Here is a 17,762-nt window from a genome sequence, read left to right as displayed (position 1 = left end):
GCTACTTAGATCAATCCAATCATTGTCAGTACTGAGAAGCTAATCAGGTCTCCAGGGCATCCACTTTCTAACCGTAAACCTCTGCTGTCCGTATGTGTCAGTCAATTCAATCCAACACTCGGTTCCCATGAGAGAAAGGGATTTAGAGCCCTTGATGTGGTTTTACTGCACAATCCCTCACTCACCCTCTCATCTCTCTCTCCCCCTTCTCTACCATCTCCCTCTCTCTCTCTCTCTCTCTCTCTCTCCATATGGCCATACTGTGCTCTCGCTGTTTCACTTTCTTTCTCCTATCACGCTCTCTCTATGTCTCTGTCTCTCTGCACACTTAGCTGCTATCTAGAACCAAAAAGGGTTCTCCCATGGGGACAGCTGACGAACCCCCCTTTTTTTTAAGAGTATGTCTCTGTCGATATCTCTCCCCAGTAGCCTCCTGTACCCCTCTACTCACTCTCTCCTCCTGGATGCAAATCTTTACCAAATAAAACATGCATAATTCATTTCCCAAAAGAGATGTCAGCCACTTAATTGTAATTTCTAAACATACTCTCTCCCCCTCTTCTCTGACTCCCTCTCTCCATCCTTGCCTTCCATATGAGAAAGGTAGACACAGTGTTCATTGAAGCCTTGAACATCGGCACCCTGACACCCCCATTCAGAGCTCTCTACAAGGCAACAGAAAATAAAGGAGCATATAACACTGGCTACACCTCTGACGTCGATCTGAATGTTCTGTGTTAAAGGAGAGCTCTACGTGCGCCATGACATTTCAATTCAGGACTTTCGTGCCATTGTCATGTGGAGGTAGTCTAGATGTAATTGAATTCAGGGCTGTGAGAGCAGAGCAGTCAATGGCAGCAGAAACAGAAGTTAATCCAGCAGCCAGTGACTGTGAGACAACATGTGAAGGAGGATAAGTGATGCTGGCGGGGCGACTCCTAGACATTTGAGTGTTTCTGGACTCTACAGAGGTATGTTATCTGCGTCCTCTACAGCGGTGTAACTCGTAGTCTCGGCACGCCTGTGATACGGTAGCTTCACTCTTGTAATTGGCTATTTTCATAACCAGGGAGGGGGGGCTCAGGGACGTTTGGGAATTCTAACCATTTACATAGCTATGACAAAGAATTACAAGAGTGTTAAAGAACATTCAAATTTCCCCAATGCAGCATCCCGAGTGGCGCAGCGGTCTAAGGCACTGCATTGTGCTAGCGGCGTCACTACAGACCCGGGTTCGAGCCCGGGCTGTGTCGCAGCCGGCCGCGACTGGGAGACCCATGAGGCGGCGCACAATTGACCCAGCATCGTCCGGGTTAGGGGAGAGGGTTTGGCCGGCTGGGATGTCCTTGTCCCATCGCGCTCTAGCGACTCCTTGTGGCGCCCGGGCGCGTGCACGCTGACTTCAGATCGGCAGCTGTACAGTGTTTCCTCCGATACATTGGGGCGGCTTGCTTCCGGGTTAAGTGAGCAGTGCGGCTTGGCGGGTTGAGTTTCGGAGGATGCATGGCTCTGGACCTTCACCTCTCTCGAGTCTGTACGGGTGTTGCAGCGATGGGACAAGACTGTAACTACTATTTGGATATCATAAAATTATAATAAATTTCAGCAATGCACTATTCAATATATATATATATATATATATATTCTATTTGTTTCCTAATTGTATTTTTTACAAGCTGTGAAAATATATGATCAAGCAGCTAGCATTTTAAAGGGGTACCTCGGGGCCAAATGAAGAGCCTTAACTCAGCAGTAAGAAGTTTCTCTGAGGAGAGAAACCCTCTTCAGATTAACACCACCAGCCAGGCCTAGGCTAATGACAATAGCTCCTACTGCCAGACACAAAGTCGCTCAACTTATCCACAGCTACACTCTAAGAAAAAAAGGTGCTATCTACAACCTAAAAGGATTCTTCGGCTGACCCCATAGGAGATCCCTTTGAAGAACCCTTTTTGGGTCCAGGTAGAACCCTTTTGGGTTCTATGTAGAACCCTTTCCACAGAGAGTTCTACATGGAACCCTTTCCACAGAGAGTTCTACATGAAACCCAAAAGGCTTCTACCTGGAACCAAAAAGGGTTCTCCTATGGGGACAGCTTAAAAACCCTTTTGGAAACCTTTTTTTCTATGAGTGCAGGCTACTGTATGTCCTTGGCTTGATTGTCTTTCATTAAATAGCCGAAAACAAATAATTCAGTCGACATGCATACCGGTTATAGACTATGGGGATATTGTCTACATGAATGCAGCTGCCAATGTTTTGAAGACATTGGAGGCAGTTTATCGTAGCGCACTACTTTTTATTACGGATGATAGGTTCAGTACACATCACTGCATTCTGTATCAGAAAGTAGGCTGGCCCTCTTTGAAATCTCATAGATGAATGCATTGCACTCTTTTGGTTTAAAAAAGCCCCCCTGCATAGATTTCCACCGTACCTTACTTCATTGTTAATTTATAGACGTACGAGATACCAGACCCGGCCTCAGGGAGATCCCTTCGATCTACACTGAGTTAGGTAAATCTGATTGTATTTATTATGCACCTGACTTGTGGAATGATCTCCAAGGCTCTTTAAAGTTGGATGAATTGGTGCCTCTAGGGCAATTCAAAAGGCTGATTGAGGACCTTTTTACTGAAGATTGTGTTTGTTTTATATGATTTTGTTTTGCTTTTACTGTATTGATGTGAATATTGATGTGTATTATTGATGTGTATAGTGTACTGTATAGTAATGTTTTTGATGTGTATTATTGATGTTTATAAACTGGGTGGTTCGAGCCCAGAATGCTGATTGGCTGACAGCCATGGTATATCAGACCGTATAGCACGGGTATGACAAAACATTTATTTTACTGCTCTAATTACGTTGGTAACCAGTTTATAATAGCAATAAGGCACCTCGGGGGTTTGTGGTATATGGCCAATATACCACGGCTAAGGGCTGTATCCAGGCACTGCGTTGCGTTGTGCATAAGAACAGCCGTTAGCCGTGGTATACTGGCCATATACCACACCCCCTCGTGCTTTCTTGCTTAAGTATATAGTATATTGATGTGTATTGATGTTTTTGATGTGTATACAGGGCTCATCTGAGAAAGAGACCCTCTCAGCATGACGCCCTGTCAAAATAAAGGTTAAATAAAATTACATGAGGTCTCTACCCTATTCCCTTTCTCCTACACCAGAGGTAGGAAACTAGATCCAGCCGCCGGCCGATTGTTGTCGGAGCGGATGGTCGGTAAGCCGGAACATCATTATAATCATTTCAACACTGCAAATTGAGCCCAACAAAGCCCAAAAAGAGATTGTATTTGAAAATAACAATAATTTCCTACCTTGATTCCATTGACACACGATCACGTCTCTTTTTTTATTCGTGGGATTTTCTAAATTAAACTAATTTGAGCTTAATTCCTGGTGATTTTACAAAAAAAATTGTATTACCAAAACTACAATTCCCAAGTTGCTCTCTCCCTTCCTCCCTCCCCCTCCCTCGCTCCCTTCCTTAACCCATTTAATCCCATCAGTCACAATAGTTAGAAAAAAATAACATTTAATACATTGAGTCTATGATGCTTGTGGTACTGTATATGAAAATATCTTAGAGGTCATATTTGTGACCAATGGGAAAATACAGTGGTTCTACCTTTTAAACAGTGCATTCGGAAGTTTTCAAACCCCTTTACTTTTCCCACTTTTTGTTACGTCAGCCTGATTCTAAAATTGACCAAGTTATATTTTTTCCTTGTCAATCTACACATAATACCCCATAATGACAAAGCAAAAACGTTTTTTAGAAATGCCAGCTCTAGGAAAAGTCTTAGTGGTTCCAAACTTCTTCCACTTAAGAATGATGGAGGCCACTGTTTTCTTGGGGACCTTCAATGCTGCAGCCATTTTTTGGTACCCTTCCCCAGATCTGTGCTTCAACATAATCCTATAAATAAAAGGGTTGGAATGTGCAGCGAATAGCTGAATATAGGTTACTGTTGGTGACTTGGGGAACACAGGCCTAAAGAAAGTGTCACACCCTGATCTGTTTCACATGTCTTTGTGCTTGTCTCCACCCCCCTCCAGGTGTTGCCCATCTTCCCCATTATCCCCTGTGTATTTATACCTGTGTTCTCTGTTTGTGTTTTGCCAGTTCGTTTTGTTCGTCAAGCCTACCAGCATTTTCCCCTTGCTCCTGTCTTGTTCTAGTTCCAGTTTTCCCGGTTCTTGACCATTCTGCCAGCCCTGAGCCTACCTGCCGTTCTGTACCTTGTCACACCACTCTGGATTATTGACCTCTGCCTGCCCTGACGCCGAGACTGCCTGCCGTTCTGTACTTTATGGACTCTGATCTGGATTATTGACCTCTGCCTGCCCTGACCCTGAGACTGCCTGCCGTTCTGTACTTTATGGACTCTGATCTGGATTACTGACCTCTGCCTGCCCTGACCCTGAGACTGCCTGCCGTTCTGTACTTTATGGACTCTGATCTGGATTACTGACCTCTGCCTGCCCTGACCCTGAGACTGCCTGCCGTTCTGTACCTTGTCACACCACTCTGGATTATTGACCTCTGCCTGCCCTGACGCCGAGACTGCCTGCCGTTCTGTACTTTATGGACTCTGATCTGGATTACTGACCTCTGCCTGCCCTGACCCTGAGACTGCCTGCCGTTCTGTACTTTATGGACTCTGATCTGGATTACTGACCTCTGCCTGCCCTTGACCCTGAGACTGCCTGCCGTTCTGTACTTTATGGACTCTGATCTGGATTACTGACCTCTGCCTGCCCTTGACCTGTCATTTTGCCTGCCCCCTGTTCTAGTAATAAACTTTTGTTACTTCGAGACTGTCTGCATCTGGGTCTTCTCCTGAAACGTGATATAAAGTGGGTAACAGGGCTGAGATAGGGATGAGGTGTATTGGCAGAGGAACTAGGGTTTATGAGTAATAAATAGGGCATTTAGGGCTAGGAAATGGGTGCATTTGGGAACAAATGGGTTAATGTACAAAGCACAGTTCCAGTGAAAGCACAGTACCCGAGGAGGAACGATGACTATTTCATTGAATAGTTCTTCGCCCCATTGAAGATGGGGCGAAGAGAACAGAGGGTCTCTGGAGCCTCAGTAGCACCCAGGATTAATCAGCTTCAGGACCTTCTTCCATTAGTCCTTCACCAATTAGACCCTGCCTAATTGCCAAGTGTTCATTAGAGATGTACAGGGGAGGGGCTGGACACTGTGCACCATGCACTCACTGTCATTTGCTTCTAAAGCCATTTGGGGCTGCTGGCATGTCACGACACGCTGCTTAGCCTCCCAACAACACAAGCCCCTTCTGGGGTTCCCTGGCTGCTCTCACAATCATTACCCAACACCACCAAGAACCGATAGGATACAAACAAACAAACACAGACACAAAGCAGCAGTGGAAACCCAGAATGCTGGTATTGTGTCCATTACCGTCAGGACACTACAGTAGACCCCCCCCACCCCCCCAGAAGTGATGTGACATGGTTTACATCAGCAGACCCTCCTCCTCTTCCCAGTTTAGTGAAGGATTAACCAGTGAAGAGACACACCGGGCTCTGGCCTGCCTGGGCTCCGGCCTGCCTGGGCTCTGGCCTGCCTGGGCTCCGGCCTGCCTGGTCTCCGGCCTGCCTGGGCTCCGGCCTGCCTGGGCTCCGGCTGCGGCCGTCCTGCGCCTGGGCTCCGGCCTGCCTGGGCTCCGGCCTGCCTGGGCTCTGGCCTGCCTGGTCTCTGGCCTGCCTGGGCTCTGGCCTGCCTGGGCTCTGGCCTGCCTGGGCTCTGGCCTGCCTGGGCTCTGGCCTGCCTGGGCTCCGGCCTGCCTGGGCTCTGGCCTGCCTGCCAAACCGCAATGCAGATAGATGTACTGTCAGGGACTTACCATGTTTACTGCCGGCCACCATTTTGTCATGTACTGTAGTTGAGAGAAAATAAGTGACTGGGGAAAGAGGGAGAGTGTGTACTATGCTGTATACTGATAATGGTGTGATCGTGATGATCTGGGAATAGTAAACGGTTTGGGGGTCAAGATTCTCACTGTCCTGATGCCATAGGACTAGGTTGTGGGATTGACTAAGTATCCATCATGATAATGGAAATAGCTACATGCTAACACCAAACATATTAAGGGTAGAAAGGTCTCATTTTTCGAATATCTTGGTAGGAAAACAAGAATATTTTTTTCCCCTGGTTTCTCTCACTTCCACTGTTACATGGGGTTACATGAGGTTACAGACATGCAGTCAGGGAGGGAAACGGGCATATGCACAGTCCCATAAAGATGTGCTGCTGCCTGTGCCCTCAATCTGGAGAGATGTAATTCCCTTTGTGTGATATGGGTCTCAACATGCCTTAGCTGTGATGCTGGAATCCATGGGGAAATCTGGAGATGTCTACCCTTTCCAACTCACACCTTAAGATATTGTAGGCTAGCAGAGACACATGCATGGAGCACGGTAATACTGGGGGTTTGGAGGGAGGGAAGGGGTGAGCTGAGGAACAATCTCATGCACATATTCCCTTTGTGGGATTGAGGGGGGAGAGGGACAGGGAGAGGCACAGAGTACGACACCATCTGGGACGCGCACCCCTCCAGGCAATTCTCAAAATGTTGGGATGTTACAAAATAAAGAGAAAAAAAGAAATACTTGAATGATAAAATCAGTAGAAAGCATTTTCCCTGTTGACTTTGTTTCCCACTGATTTCGTTTGAACTGAGAGAAGGAGAGTCAGATTGTTGTTGGCTAATATGGAAAAAACCTTGCTCCTGAAATAAATCAAAAGTATATCTCCTATCTGGCTCCTGTGTCACAGTTCAAGCCACAGTATTTGAGAGTATGATAACTCAGGCTCTCCGCTTTGTACCAGTTACCAGAGTTCCTGCTTCCTTTTAAGAGCTCTTTTAAGCTTGCTTGCTAGCTTCTGACAGCCTGCCATTTATCACATGGAGGCACATTGTAATAGAACTCTCTATTCACAGCAGATTATACCCAGGCTTTCTGATGATCATTTTATTGCCGTCTTTGTGGAGCATTGCAAACATCCCTCCCATCTTCCTTCTGCAACATACTTCTGAACTATTCACAGATTCGCCTCTCTCCTGCTCTCTCTTCTCTCTCTCTCTCTCTCTCTCTCTCCCCTCTCTCTATCTTCCCTCTCTCTCTGCCCAGAGGGGATATACCCAGACTGTGTTTCTTGGTCAAGTTAAACTGTTACCAGTATGTCACCTAAAGACTGTCACCATACCCCTCCTGCAGCTCTCATCTTGCCCAATGTCCATACATCCCTGTCTGTATACGTTCCCTCTCTGTAGCTACCTGTAGCCACGCCCTCCCTCCCTATGCTCTAATGACTGTAGGAGCCTGTGAATCTGGTCAGTGCCAGAGGGAGGAAGGGAGGCAGCTAACTGGGCAGATAAATGTGGCGTGTTGTGTCGTTTGGCTTGGCTCTGCTTCCCTCTCCTCTGTCCTGGTTTCACTCATTGAGCTGAGGCCCCCAGTCTCCTGTGTCCTCTCCTCTCTGTGTAAATGGGAAGGAAGCCTGAACACTGTCCCCTTGGGGTGATCGTGCCTGTTGGTCCACGCCAACAGCAGAACAGAGCAGTTCCACACATGAAGCAGAGTTCTGTCAGAACATAGGCCCACAGACCAACAGTTTAACAGTCCACACGCTTACTGTAGCAATGATGCCCTTCTATCCTGCACCTTTCTGTCCTGCTCACTTCAAATCTGCAGGCTGATCCCAAAGCGAGAGCCTCACCCTGCAGAGCTACCTCACCTACCCTCACTGCTAATGTGACAATGTAGAACCACACCCCGTTCTCCAATCCAAGCCTCTGGTAGGACAGGGCCAGTGTGATGACTGGGCAGGTTTGTCCATTGGCTGCTGTTGCAGTGTCAGCTGGTTTCTCTCTAGGCTGGAGGCCTTGGAGACAGAACAGCTGTGCTCTTCCATGACACAGATCAGATGGGCAACAACTGGACCACTGGCTGAACATGGCCACCTGTCCTCCCAAAGCTGCAGGGGATTGTGCAGTATGGAGCTTCTTGTCTGGATTATGGCACTAACCTACTACTAGAAATCAGAGTGGATTCTACAGGCCTGGATCCCTTTGTTACACAACACTAACACACACTGACCTAAAAGGCCAATCACATTGTATGTCTGTCTTTCTAGCATGCTAGCTAGAGAGACCAGCCAACATGGCCAGGCCATTTCATCTAACACTGCTTGACCTTCAGCACAGCAGTACAGTGGGCGCTAATGGTGGAACTGTCTGGTGTCTAGCTACAGCCTCTAACTACACCATGTAGTGGACCTGTCTGGTGTCTAGCTACAGCCTCTAACTACACCATGTAGTGGAACTGTCTGGTGTCAAGCTACAGCCTCTAACTACACCATGTAGTGGACCTGTCTGGTGTCTAGCTACAGCCTCTAACTACACCATGTAGTGGACCTGTCTGGTGTCTAGCTACAGCCTCTAACTACACCATGTAGTGGAACTGTCTGGTGTCTAGCTACAGGGAGAAACAGGGAGCGACAGGGAGAGACAGGGAGCGACAGGGAGCGACAGGGAGAAACAGGGAGCGACAGGGAGAAACAGGGAGCGACAGGGAGAGACAGGGAGCGACAGGGAGAAACAGGGAGCGACAGGGAAGAACAGGGAGCGACAGGGAGAAACAGGGAGCGACAGGGAGAAACAGGGAGCGACAGGGAGCGACAGGGAGAAACAGGGAGCGACAGGGAGAAACAGGGAGCGACAGGGAGAAACAGGGAGCGACAGGGAGAAACAGGGAAGAACAGGGAGCGACAGGGAGAAACAGGGAGCGACAGGGAGAAACAGGGAACGACAGGGAGAAACAGGGAGCGACAGGGAGAAACAGGGAGCGACAGGGAGAAACAGGGAGAAACAGGGAGAAACAGGGAAGAACAGGGAGAAACAGGGAGAGACAGGGAGCGACAGGGAGAGACAGGGAGAAACAGGGAGAGACAGGGAGCGACAGGGAGAAACAGGGAGCGACAGGGAGAAACAGGGAGCGACAGGGAGAAACAGGGAGCGACAGGGAGAAACAGGGAGAAACAGGGAGCGACAGGGAGAAACAGGGAGCGACAGGGAGAAACAGGGAGAAACAGGGAGAAACAGGGAGAAACAGGGAGAAACAGGGAAGAACAGGGAGCGACAGGGAGAAACAGGGAGAGACAGGGAGCGACAGGGAGAAACAGGGAGAAACAGGGAGAAACAGGGAGAAACAGGGAAGAACAGGGACAGGGAGCAACAGGGAGCAACAGGGAGAAACAGGGAACGACAGGGAGAAACAGGGAGCGACAGGGAGAAACAGGGAGAAACAGGGAAGAACAGGGAGCGACAGGGAGCAACAGGGAGCAACAGGGAGAAACAGGGAGCGACAGGGAGAAACAGGGAGCGACAGGGAGAAACAGGGAGAAACAGGGAAGAACAGGGAGAAACAGGGAGAAACAGGGAGAAACAGGGAGAGACAGGGAGAAACAGGGAGAGACAGGGAGCGACAGGGAGAAACAGGGAGAAACAGGGAGAAACAGGGAAGAACAGGGAGCGACAGGGAGAAACAGGGAGAGACAGGGAGAAACAGGGAGCGACAGGGAGAAACAGGGAGAGACAGGGAGCGACAGGGAGAAACAGGGAGAAACAGGGAGAAACAGGGAAGAACAGGGAGCGACAGGGAGCAACAGGGAGCAACAGGGAGAAACAGGGAAGAACAGGGAGCGACAGGGAGAAACAGGGAGAAACAGGGAGAAACAGGGAAGAACAGGGAGCGACAGGGAGCAACAGGGAGCGACAGGGAGAAACAGGGAGAAACAGGGAGAAACAGGGAGCGACAGGGAGAAACAGGGAGAGACAGGGAGCGACAGGGAGAAACAGGGAGAAACAGGGAGAAACAGGGAGAAACAGGGAAGAACAGGGAGCGACAGGGAGCAACAGGGAGCAACAGGGAGAAACAGGGAGAAAAAAGGAGAAACAGGGAGAAACAAGGAGAAACAGGGAGAAACAGGGAGAAACAGGGAGAAACAGGGAGAAACAGGGAAGAACAGGGAGAAACAGGGAGAAACAGGGAGAAACAGGGAGCAACAGGGAGAAAAAGGGAGAAACAGGGAGAAACAGGGAGCAACAGGGAGAAAAAGGGAGAAACAGGGAGAAACAAGGAGAAACAGGGAGCTACGGAAGGCAGCATCCAGGCAGACCGTGCTTATTTACTGGAGCACACAGAAAGATAAATGGGAAAACACACACTCTTAAATATTTATTGCAATTTATAGTGCTAATGTTCCATCCAGGCAGACCGAGAGTAGGGAGAATGGGGAGAGGATTCTGAGAGACGTGGGATGGGGCAGGAGGCTGTGGCCCCATGGGAAGGTGGCAGCAGGGTGGCTGAGAATGGGCCCTGCTCCACATGCTGATCTGTGGTGAGGAGTCCCAGGTGGGCCAGGCGGGCCAGCTGTTAATAAGCCTAATATTATAGGCAGCAAGCGGAGCACCTCTAAAGCAGGACTAGACTGAGCGCTGAGCACTGAGCTGGCTGTCTGCACCCCTCTAGTTCAACAGGAATTCTGCATCCACAGAAAGAGTCATGCAGCCAGTCCACATCCATAGCACAGCAGTTTGGTGGTTTTATCTATCTGGAGCCCACATTTGACGCCAGTCTCCTGCCCCCGTTGATCCCTCCTGGTATGAAGGACAGCTTCTTGATTTTTCAAACAGACCACACAAATATACAAAGTCTCAGTGCACACATACCAGTATGCAGACTCTCGCTCACACACACATACAGTGGGTATCCAGAGACACTGGTTGTCTCTGCTGATTCTGACCTGACCTACTCCCTCACCCATCTCTCTCAGTCTCTCTCTCTCTATTTCTCACCAGCACTCCCTCTCTCTCTCTCTGAGGGGGGATGTACAGTATGTGGGGGTCTCTACAGCCCCAGCCACTCTCTCCAGAGGGTCTCCTCCTCTGTCCCTCTCCACAGATGGTGGGCAATGTGGCCGCCTAGCAGCAAGGCTCATTATCAACCACACTGGGCCCATGGAGAGACTGGGGCACGCTGGAGGTGGGCAGGGAGCTGTAGCTAGGAGCTGGGTAGGGCTTCCTTGGCCAACTACCAGGGCCTTCCCATCCCCACACAGGGGAGCCTGGGACTCTGGCTCTCATGCAGCCCTGAGCACTGCAGATCACAGGGGTTGAAGGGAGGCGGAAACCTGCATCAATCTGCCCTCATTTAGGTCTGAAACTGAGCTTAACTGTACTGTACCGACGGGCTAATACACATCTAAAGAAGTCTAACTTGTTCAATGCTTTGGGTGTCCAAATTAAGTCTGGTTGGTTTCATTTGAAATGTGAACATTTCCTAACTCTCCTCTGGGTACAGATATACTGTTCTCCTTAATGTTGATTTCCTGCTGCTTATCCAGTTACCCAGTTATATTCCCATCCATTCTGATCAACGTTACTCACCTTCTCCTGGTACTGCCGACGGGAGGAGTCCAGAGACTGGATGAGTGCGGTGGCGTGACCCACGAACATGGCATAGCAGGTGGCGCCCACGATCATGCTGAGGATGGTGAGCCACACGTCCGTCATGCCCACAGGTGGGTACATGCCGTACCCGATACACAGCATGTGGCTCATGGCTTTGAACAGGGCGTAGGAGTACTGCTGGCCCCATGTGTCGTTCTGGATGGGGGAGAGAGGAAGAGAAAAGGTGGCAGAGGGAAGAGAGGGATATGGTGATATGGGGTACTGTTCTCACTCTGCCAGATGTCTGGAGGGAAAATGTCAGAAAGCACTAAGACCACCAGAGTCCTTCTTATCATTATCATCATCATCATCGTCAATGTCATTATCGCCATCATCATCCTAGTCATCATCATCATCATTATCAATGTCATTATCGCCATCATCATCCTAGTCATCATCATCATCATTATCAATGTCATTATCGCCATCATCATCCTAGTCATCATCAATGTCATTATCGCCATCATCATCCTAGTCGTCATCATCATTATCAATGACATTATTGCCATCATCATCCTAGTCGTCATCATCATTATCAATGACATTATTGCCATCATCCTCCTAGTTATCATCATCAACGTCATTATCATCATCATCATCATCATCCTCATTCTCATCCTCACAGTCATCATCATCATCATCAACATTGTCCTCATCATAATAATCATCATCATAATCATGTAAGAGGGCAGCCACAGATGTCCTCTTCATCATACCTCAATAGGAACATCACACTTGGCTACACCAACATACTGTAGTAATATACTCTTCTATATGTAAGTATTCAGGGGAGAAGTGCTGGGCCTTTTCTGCTCGGAGCAGAAACACAACCATGAGGGTGACTGAATGGATGGAGCCCGAGACACAAGAGGCCTGCAAGGCAAAAAGTAGGTCAGCTATTTAGAAAAATGTGATTTTTCTTTTCTCGTTTCTCGTTTGTGGATAAATTGCCGGTTTTTTCCTTTAGATCCCGTGGTGGTCCAAGCAGAATCAATATCTGCTCTTTCCTGAGGTGACATGTCCAAATTGCTTTCAAACTCATTTCCACAGGGGTAAAACCTGAGAGATAGGAAAGTTATTAGTGCCTCCTAAAAAGGTATTAAAACGGATGACCCAATAAGATAATGGGCCAGCTACTGTAAGGAAAGACAAGAGCCACAGCACCACTACCCTCTAATTCTTATCAGGCCCAAACTTTCCTCCTCCGAGCAGAAAAGACGCAGCTAAGGCAGTTCTCCACAGATTTTCATCATGGTGTTGTGTAATGCAGAGCAGGAGTTGAAGTTAAAGCGATCCCTCCCTGACAGTAGACAGCTTGCCATGCCAAAGGTGTTTGCTAGGCTACTGTTTCCACTGACTGACTACTGGTCTGTCTGTCTTTAATTACCTAATTAGAACTTGATGTGATTGTTTTTTTTATTCACAGATCCCAGATTAATCCTCTTTGAGGGCTGGGAGCTGTTTGCCTGTCTGCCGTGAGCTCTACAACAAATCCTCATCATAAATCATCTCTCTCTCTCTCTCTCTCTGTCAACAGGCCCTGTTCGTTCGGAACATGGCAGGTTATACTGTGCGTCCGTGTGCCACGGTTGATTCAGGGTCACACCTCAGGTGTCGTAGAGTCCGGTTATATAACCACATAGAAAACCTAATTACAGAGGAGAGGGGGTCATTACGAGACATAGGGCTTTCTTTCCAGCGACTCTGACTCTCTCTCCCTCTCTCTCCCTCTCTCTCTCTCTCCCTCTCTCTCGCTCTCTCCCCGAGACGTGCAGCAGCAGCGCAGCTAACAATGTGATGAAATTAAAGAACAGCATGAGTGCTCGCTGGAAAATTGTCAATACTTGACCAATATTGGATAAGGGCTTTCTGTCCTCTGAAAGTCATTATTTCATACGAGGCCAAGCTCACCGCTTAGCTCTCACTTTCAGAATATAGACAACCAGACCATATAGAGCTGGTGGAGAGAGAGAGATAGAGCTCCAAATAACGGAAGAAAAAGCAGCAAATTGAATAAATGTGGGCGAATAAAGGAGAAAGGAAAACAAAACATTTGATTTAGGTGGGAAAATGGACAGATATGCAAGGCAGCCATTTCCCATGATGCTACAGGCTTAGCACAGTAATTACAGAGGCAGAGAGATGAGATAACAGGGAGGGACTAATCTGATTTAGACAGACTTGGGCTCCGTCTGAAGTGGCACCCTATTACACAGTGTACTTTTGACCAGAGCCCAGTAGTGCACTTCCTAGATATTAGGGTGTCATTTTGGATGCTCACCTAGTATTGGAGCACAGCAAAACTCTACTTACCACCATTTTGTTTTTGGACACCCAGCAGTCCTGGGGGAAGTCCTGCAGCATGGGAACCAGGAACTGCAGACATCCGTCCCAGTGGCACAGCAGCAGCATCATACCAATCAGGTTGACGATACGCACCATGGCACTGGCCAGGTCATAGGTCATATGGAAGATCTGAAGGGCAGGACAGGAAGAGGAAAGGACTGTGTTAGGACATAGGTCATATGGAGGATCTAGAGAGCAGAATACAATACAATACATTATTGCCCATTTTGTGAGAAACAAAAATGTGTCTTCTGTTTAGCGCAACCCCTCACATGTACACGCAGAAAGGCACATGGTCAGCCACAGAGCAGCGCCCCTGGATGGAGAGCAGAACAGGTGGAGGAGAGGAATTGTGTTAGAGCACAAAGACATGTGTAGGCTGGCTGGCAGACAAAGCCCTGGCCTGAACTGTTCTGGATTACAAAGAGCCTTTTCTCCAGGGGTATTGCCTGTTTACTTTGTTCCCTAACCCTTTGGTCGATACTTTTTATAGTCAAGGTCAAGGCCAAGCAGTGGATTTACTATATGCAACACGTGGGCTGAGCCAGACCACGTTGAGTCTGAATCGAGGCCACAGTGTTCTCCATCACACATGCAGGGCCCTAGCCTCAACGTTACAGCAACATAACGAACATCATCTTTGATGTGCTTTTTACAGACGTTGACATGAGCGGTCTGTAGAGGATGGTCAGGATGGTCATGTGAGCATGGCTTGGCCTATGAGGAGGCTTTATTGAATCACTCTAATCAACCCCTTAGGTAAGCACACTAACACAAAGTGGATGGAGGGATGGGGGCGTGTGTATGCGTCCCTGCGGACTGAGTGTGTGCAGCACGGGCGAGCTTTCTTAATCCTAATGATAAATAGACTCATAAGCAGATGCAGGACGCCTACTACGATTTTAATGGCTTCAACAATTTAAAGCCACTTAATCCCATTGAGGGCCGCGGTGTGCACTGTTAACTGCTGTTCTCCTTATTACAAGCCACTCAGCGCCATTTAAAAGCTTAAGGCTGAGAGAGGGATATTCCATCTCTCTCGTCTTGGCTGGGGAACGTTGGGGAGAGGGGAGAAGAGAAGCCAGCCACACATAGCCACACACAGACAGTCGCTCGCCACCACTCCTCCTGACCCAGGCTAGATGTCTCCGGTTGCCTCCTAAAGCCCAGTGCTTGATGATCTGACGCTTTGTTGTTTCTATCGGGGTGGCTGTGTGGAAACAACAGACAGGGACCAGTGACAAGTACTGAGACAGGCTGTGTGACGGGCCACTCTGGGACAGTGTGGACGCTGGGCCATCACATCAGAACACCTCCGTCAGAGGGGCCAGCCAGAAAGGGGAGAGACAAAAATGTCCCCAAGAAGTTTCTGCTGGGGTAAGAGGGAAGCGTCAGGTCGCCAGGCTCCAGAGTGAGTGTATGGCAGAGACATACAGCTAAAGCTCTGGGCTCTTGTTCAAAATGTTTAGGCCGGGGTGTATTTACAGTCGAAGTCGGAAGTTTACATACACCTTAGCCAAATAAATTTAAACTCAGTTTTTCACAATTCCTGACATTTAATCCTAGTAAAAATTCCCTGTCTTAGGTCAGTTAGGATCACCACTTTATTTTAAGAATGTGAAATGTCAGAATAATAATAGAGAGAATGATTTATTTGAGCTTTTATTTCTTTCATCACATTCCCAGTGGGTCAGACGTTTACATACACTCAATTAGTATTTGGTAGCATTGCCTTTAAATTGTTTAACATGGGTCAAATGTTTCGGGTAGCCTTCCACAAGCTTCCCACAATAAGTTAATTCCTCCTGTCAGAGCTGGTGTAACTGAGTCAGGTTTGTAGGCCTCCATGCTCGCACACGCTTTTTCAGTTCTGCCCACAAATGTTCTATGGGATTGAGGTCAAGGCTTTGTGATGGCCACTCCAATACCTTGATGTTGTTGTCCTTAAGCCATTTTGCCACAACTCTGGAAGTATGCTTGGGATCATTGTCCATTTGGAAGACCCATTTACAACCAAGCTTTAACTTCCTGACTGATGTCTTGAGATGTTGCTTCAATATATCCACACAATTTTCCACCTCATGATGCTATCTATTTTGTGAAGTGCACCAGTCCCTCCTGCAGCAAAGCACCCCCACAACATGATGCTGCCACCCCCGTGCTTCACGGTTGGGATGGTGTTCTTCTACTTGCAAGCCTACCCCTTTTTCCTCCAAACATAACAATGGTCATTATGGCCAAACAGTTCTATTTTTGTTTCATCAGACCAGAGGACATTTCTCCAAAAAGTACGATCTTTGTCCCCATGTGCAGTTGAAAACCGTAGTCTGGCTTTTTTATGGCGGTTTTGGAGAAGTGGCTTCTTCGTTGCTGAACGGCCTTTCAGGTTATATCGATGTAGGACTCGTTTTACTGTGGTTATAGATACCTTTGTACCTGTTTCCTCCAGCATCTTCACAACAGCATCGTCCTTTGCTGTTGTTCTGGGATTGATTTGCACATTTTCGCACCAAATTACATTAATCTCTAGGAGACAGAACGTGCCTCCTTCCTGAGCAGTATGACGGCTGCGTGGTCCCATGGTGTTTATACTTGCGTACTATTGTTTGTACAGATGAACGTGGTACCTTCAGGCGTTTGGAAATTGCTCCCAAGGATGAGCCAGACTTGTGGAGGTCTACATTTTTTTTTCTGAGGTCTTGGCTGATTTCTTTTGATTTTCCCATGATGTCAAGCAAAGAGGCACTGAGTTTGAAGGTAAGCCTTGAAATCCATCCACAGGTACACCTTCAATTGACTCAAATGACGTCAATCAGCCTATCAGAAGCTTCTAAAGCCATGACATCATTTTCTGGAATTTTCCAAGCTTTTTAAACCCACAGTCAACTTAGTGTATGTAAACTTCTGACCCACTGGAATTGTGATACAGTGAATTATAAGTGAAATAATCTGTCTTGTAAACAATTGTTGGAAAAATTACTTGTGTCATGCACAAAGTAAATGTCCTAACCGACTTGCCAAAACTATAGTTTGTTAACAAGAAATTTGTGGTGGTTGAAAAACGAGTTTTAAATGACTCCAACCTAAGTGTATGTAAACTTCCGACTTCAACTGTACATCATCTGAGCCGAGTCATTCCCCTGGCTGCGTCCTTCTCACTTAATCTACCAAACCACTCGCTTCTTCTTCTTCACCTCCTCTCTCCCTCTCTCCTCTCCACAGCTGTGCTCCACTCCAAACACAGTGAGGAGATATTGGTTTTAAAGAGCCCACTCTCTTTCCAAACACAATAATGGTTATGGTAGCTGATAGGAGGCAATATATTGTGATGTTGATTCTCCAGCTGGAACTAAATGGCATTCCATAACATTAAAGAGTTGTCAAAATCCCCACGTGTGTCAAATAAAAAAATCATGAACTACCCCATCCAATCTCACACTTGAGATTGAGATTTTTTTTTTATTTGTAAAATTGTTTTTCCAAGAGGGGAGTGTGAGCTCTCTGATACAGTGGATGCATTCGTAATGCATTTAAATGTAGACATTTCCTGCCCATTAAAAATGGATGATATAAAACATACATTGTTCAGTCAAACAGCGAAACAATGAATTAATTATCCGTTTGCACTTCCCGTCTGAGCATCTTATGTCATTTACATGCTAACATTACAATAGTCATGGAGCTAGTCAACGTGAAGTGTCAAGCTGATAGAGCTAAGAAGGTCGCTTATTCTATATATATTGATCTATTTGAGTAGGGAAGCTACATCGGTGAGATGCAAATCCCTGTCCAAGACTACTAACTTAGTACTGTACAAAGACTACTAACCTAGTACTGTCCAAGACTG

The 17,762-nt window shown here is 47.5% G+C and overlaps 1 protein-coding gene across 1 annotated transcript in view; it reads right to left on the bottom strand.

Annotated features, from left to right (window-relative positions):
- The window catches only part of LOC106562126 (potassium/sodium hyperpolarization-activated cyclic nucleotide-gated channel 4), an 84,841-nt gene that overhangs the window by 23,182 nt on the left and 43,897 nt on the right, over window positions 1-17,762 (bottom strand). Inside the window, exons 3-4 of the mRNA XM_014126754.2 lie at window positions 13,883-14,044; window positions 11,507-11,725 (exon numbers count right to left, since the gene is read on the bottom strand). Of these exons, the coding sequence (XP_013982229.2) occupies window positions 11,507-11,725; window positions 13,883-14,044 (381 nt within the window). The remainder of the gene's footprint in view (window positions 1-11,506; window positions 11,726-13,882; window positions 14,045-17,762) is intronic.

The sequence above is a fragment of the Salmo salar genome, chromosome ssa11 (assembly GCF_905237065.1).
Source record: "Salmo salar chromosome ssa11, Ssal_v3.1, whole genome shotgun sequence".
Lineage (NCBI taxonomy): Eukaryota > Metazoa > Chordata > Actinopteri > Salmoniformes > Salmonidae > Salmo > Salmo salar.
The sequence above is the reverse complement of the archived record's forward strand: the minus strand, read 5'-3'. Positions and strand labels throughout refer to the sequence as shown.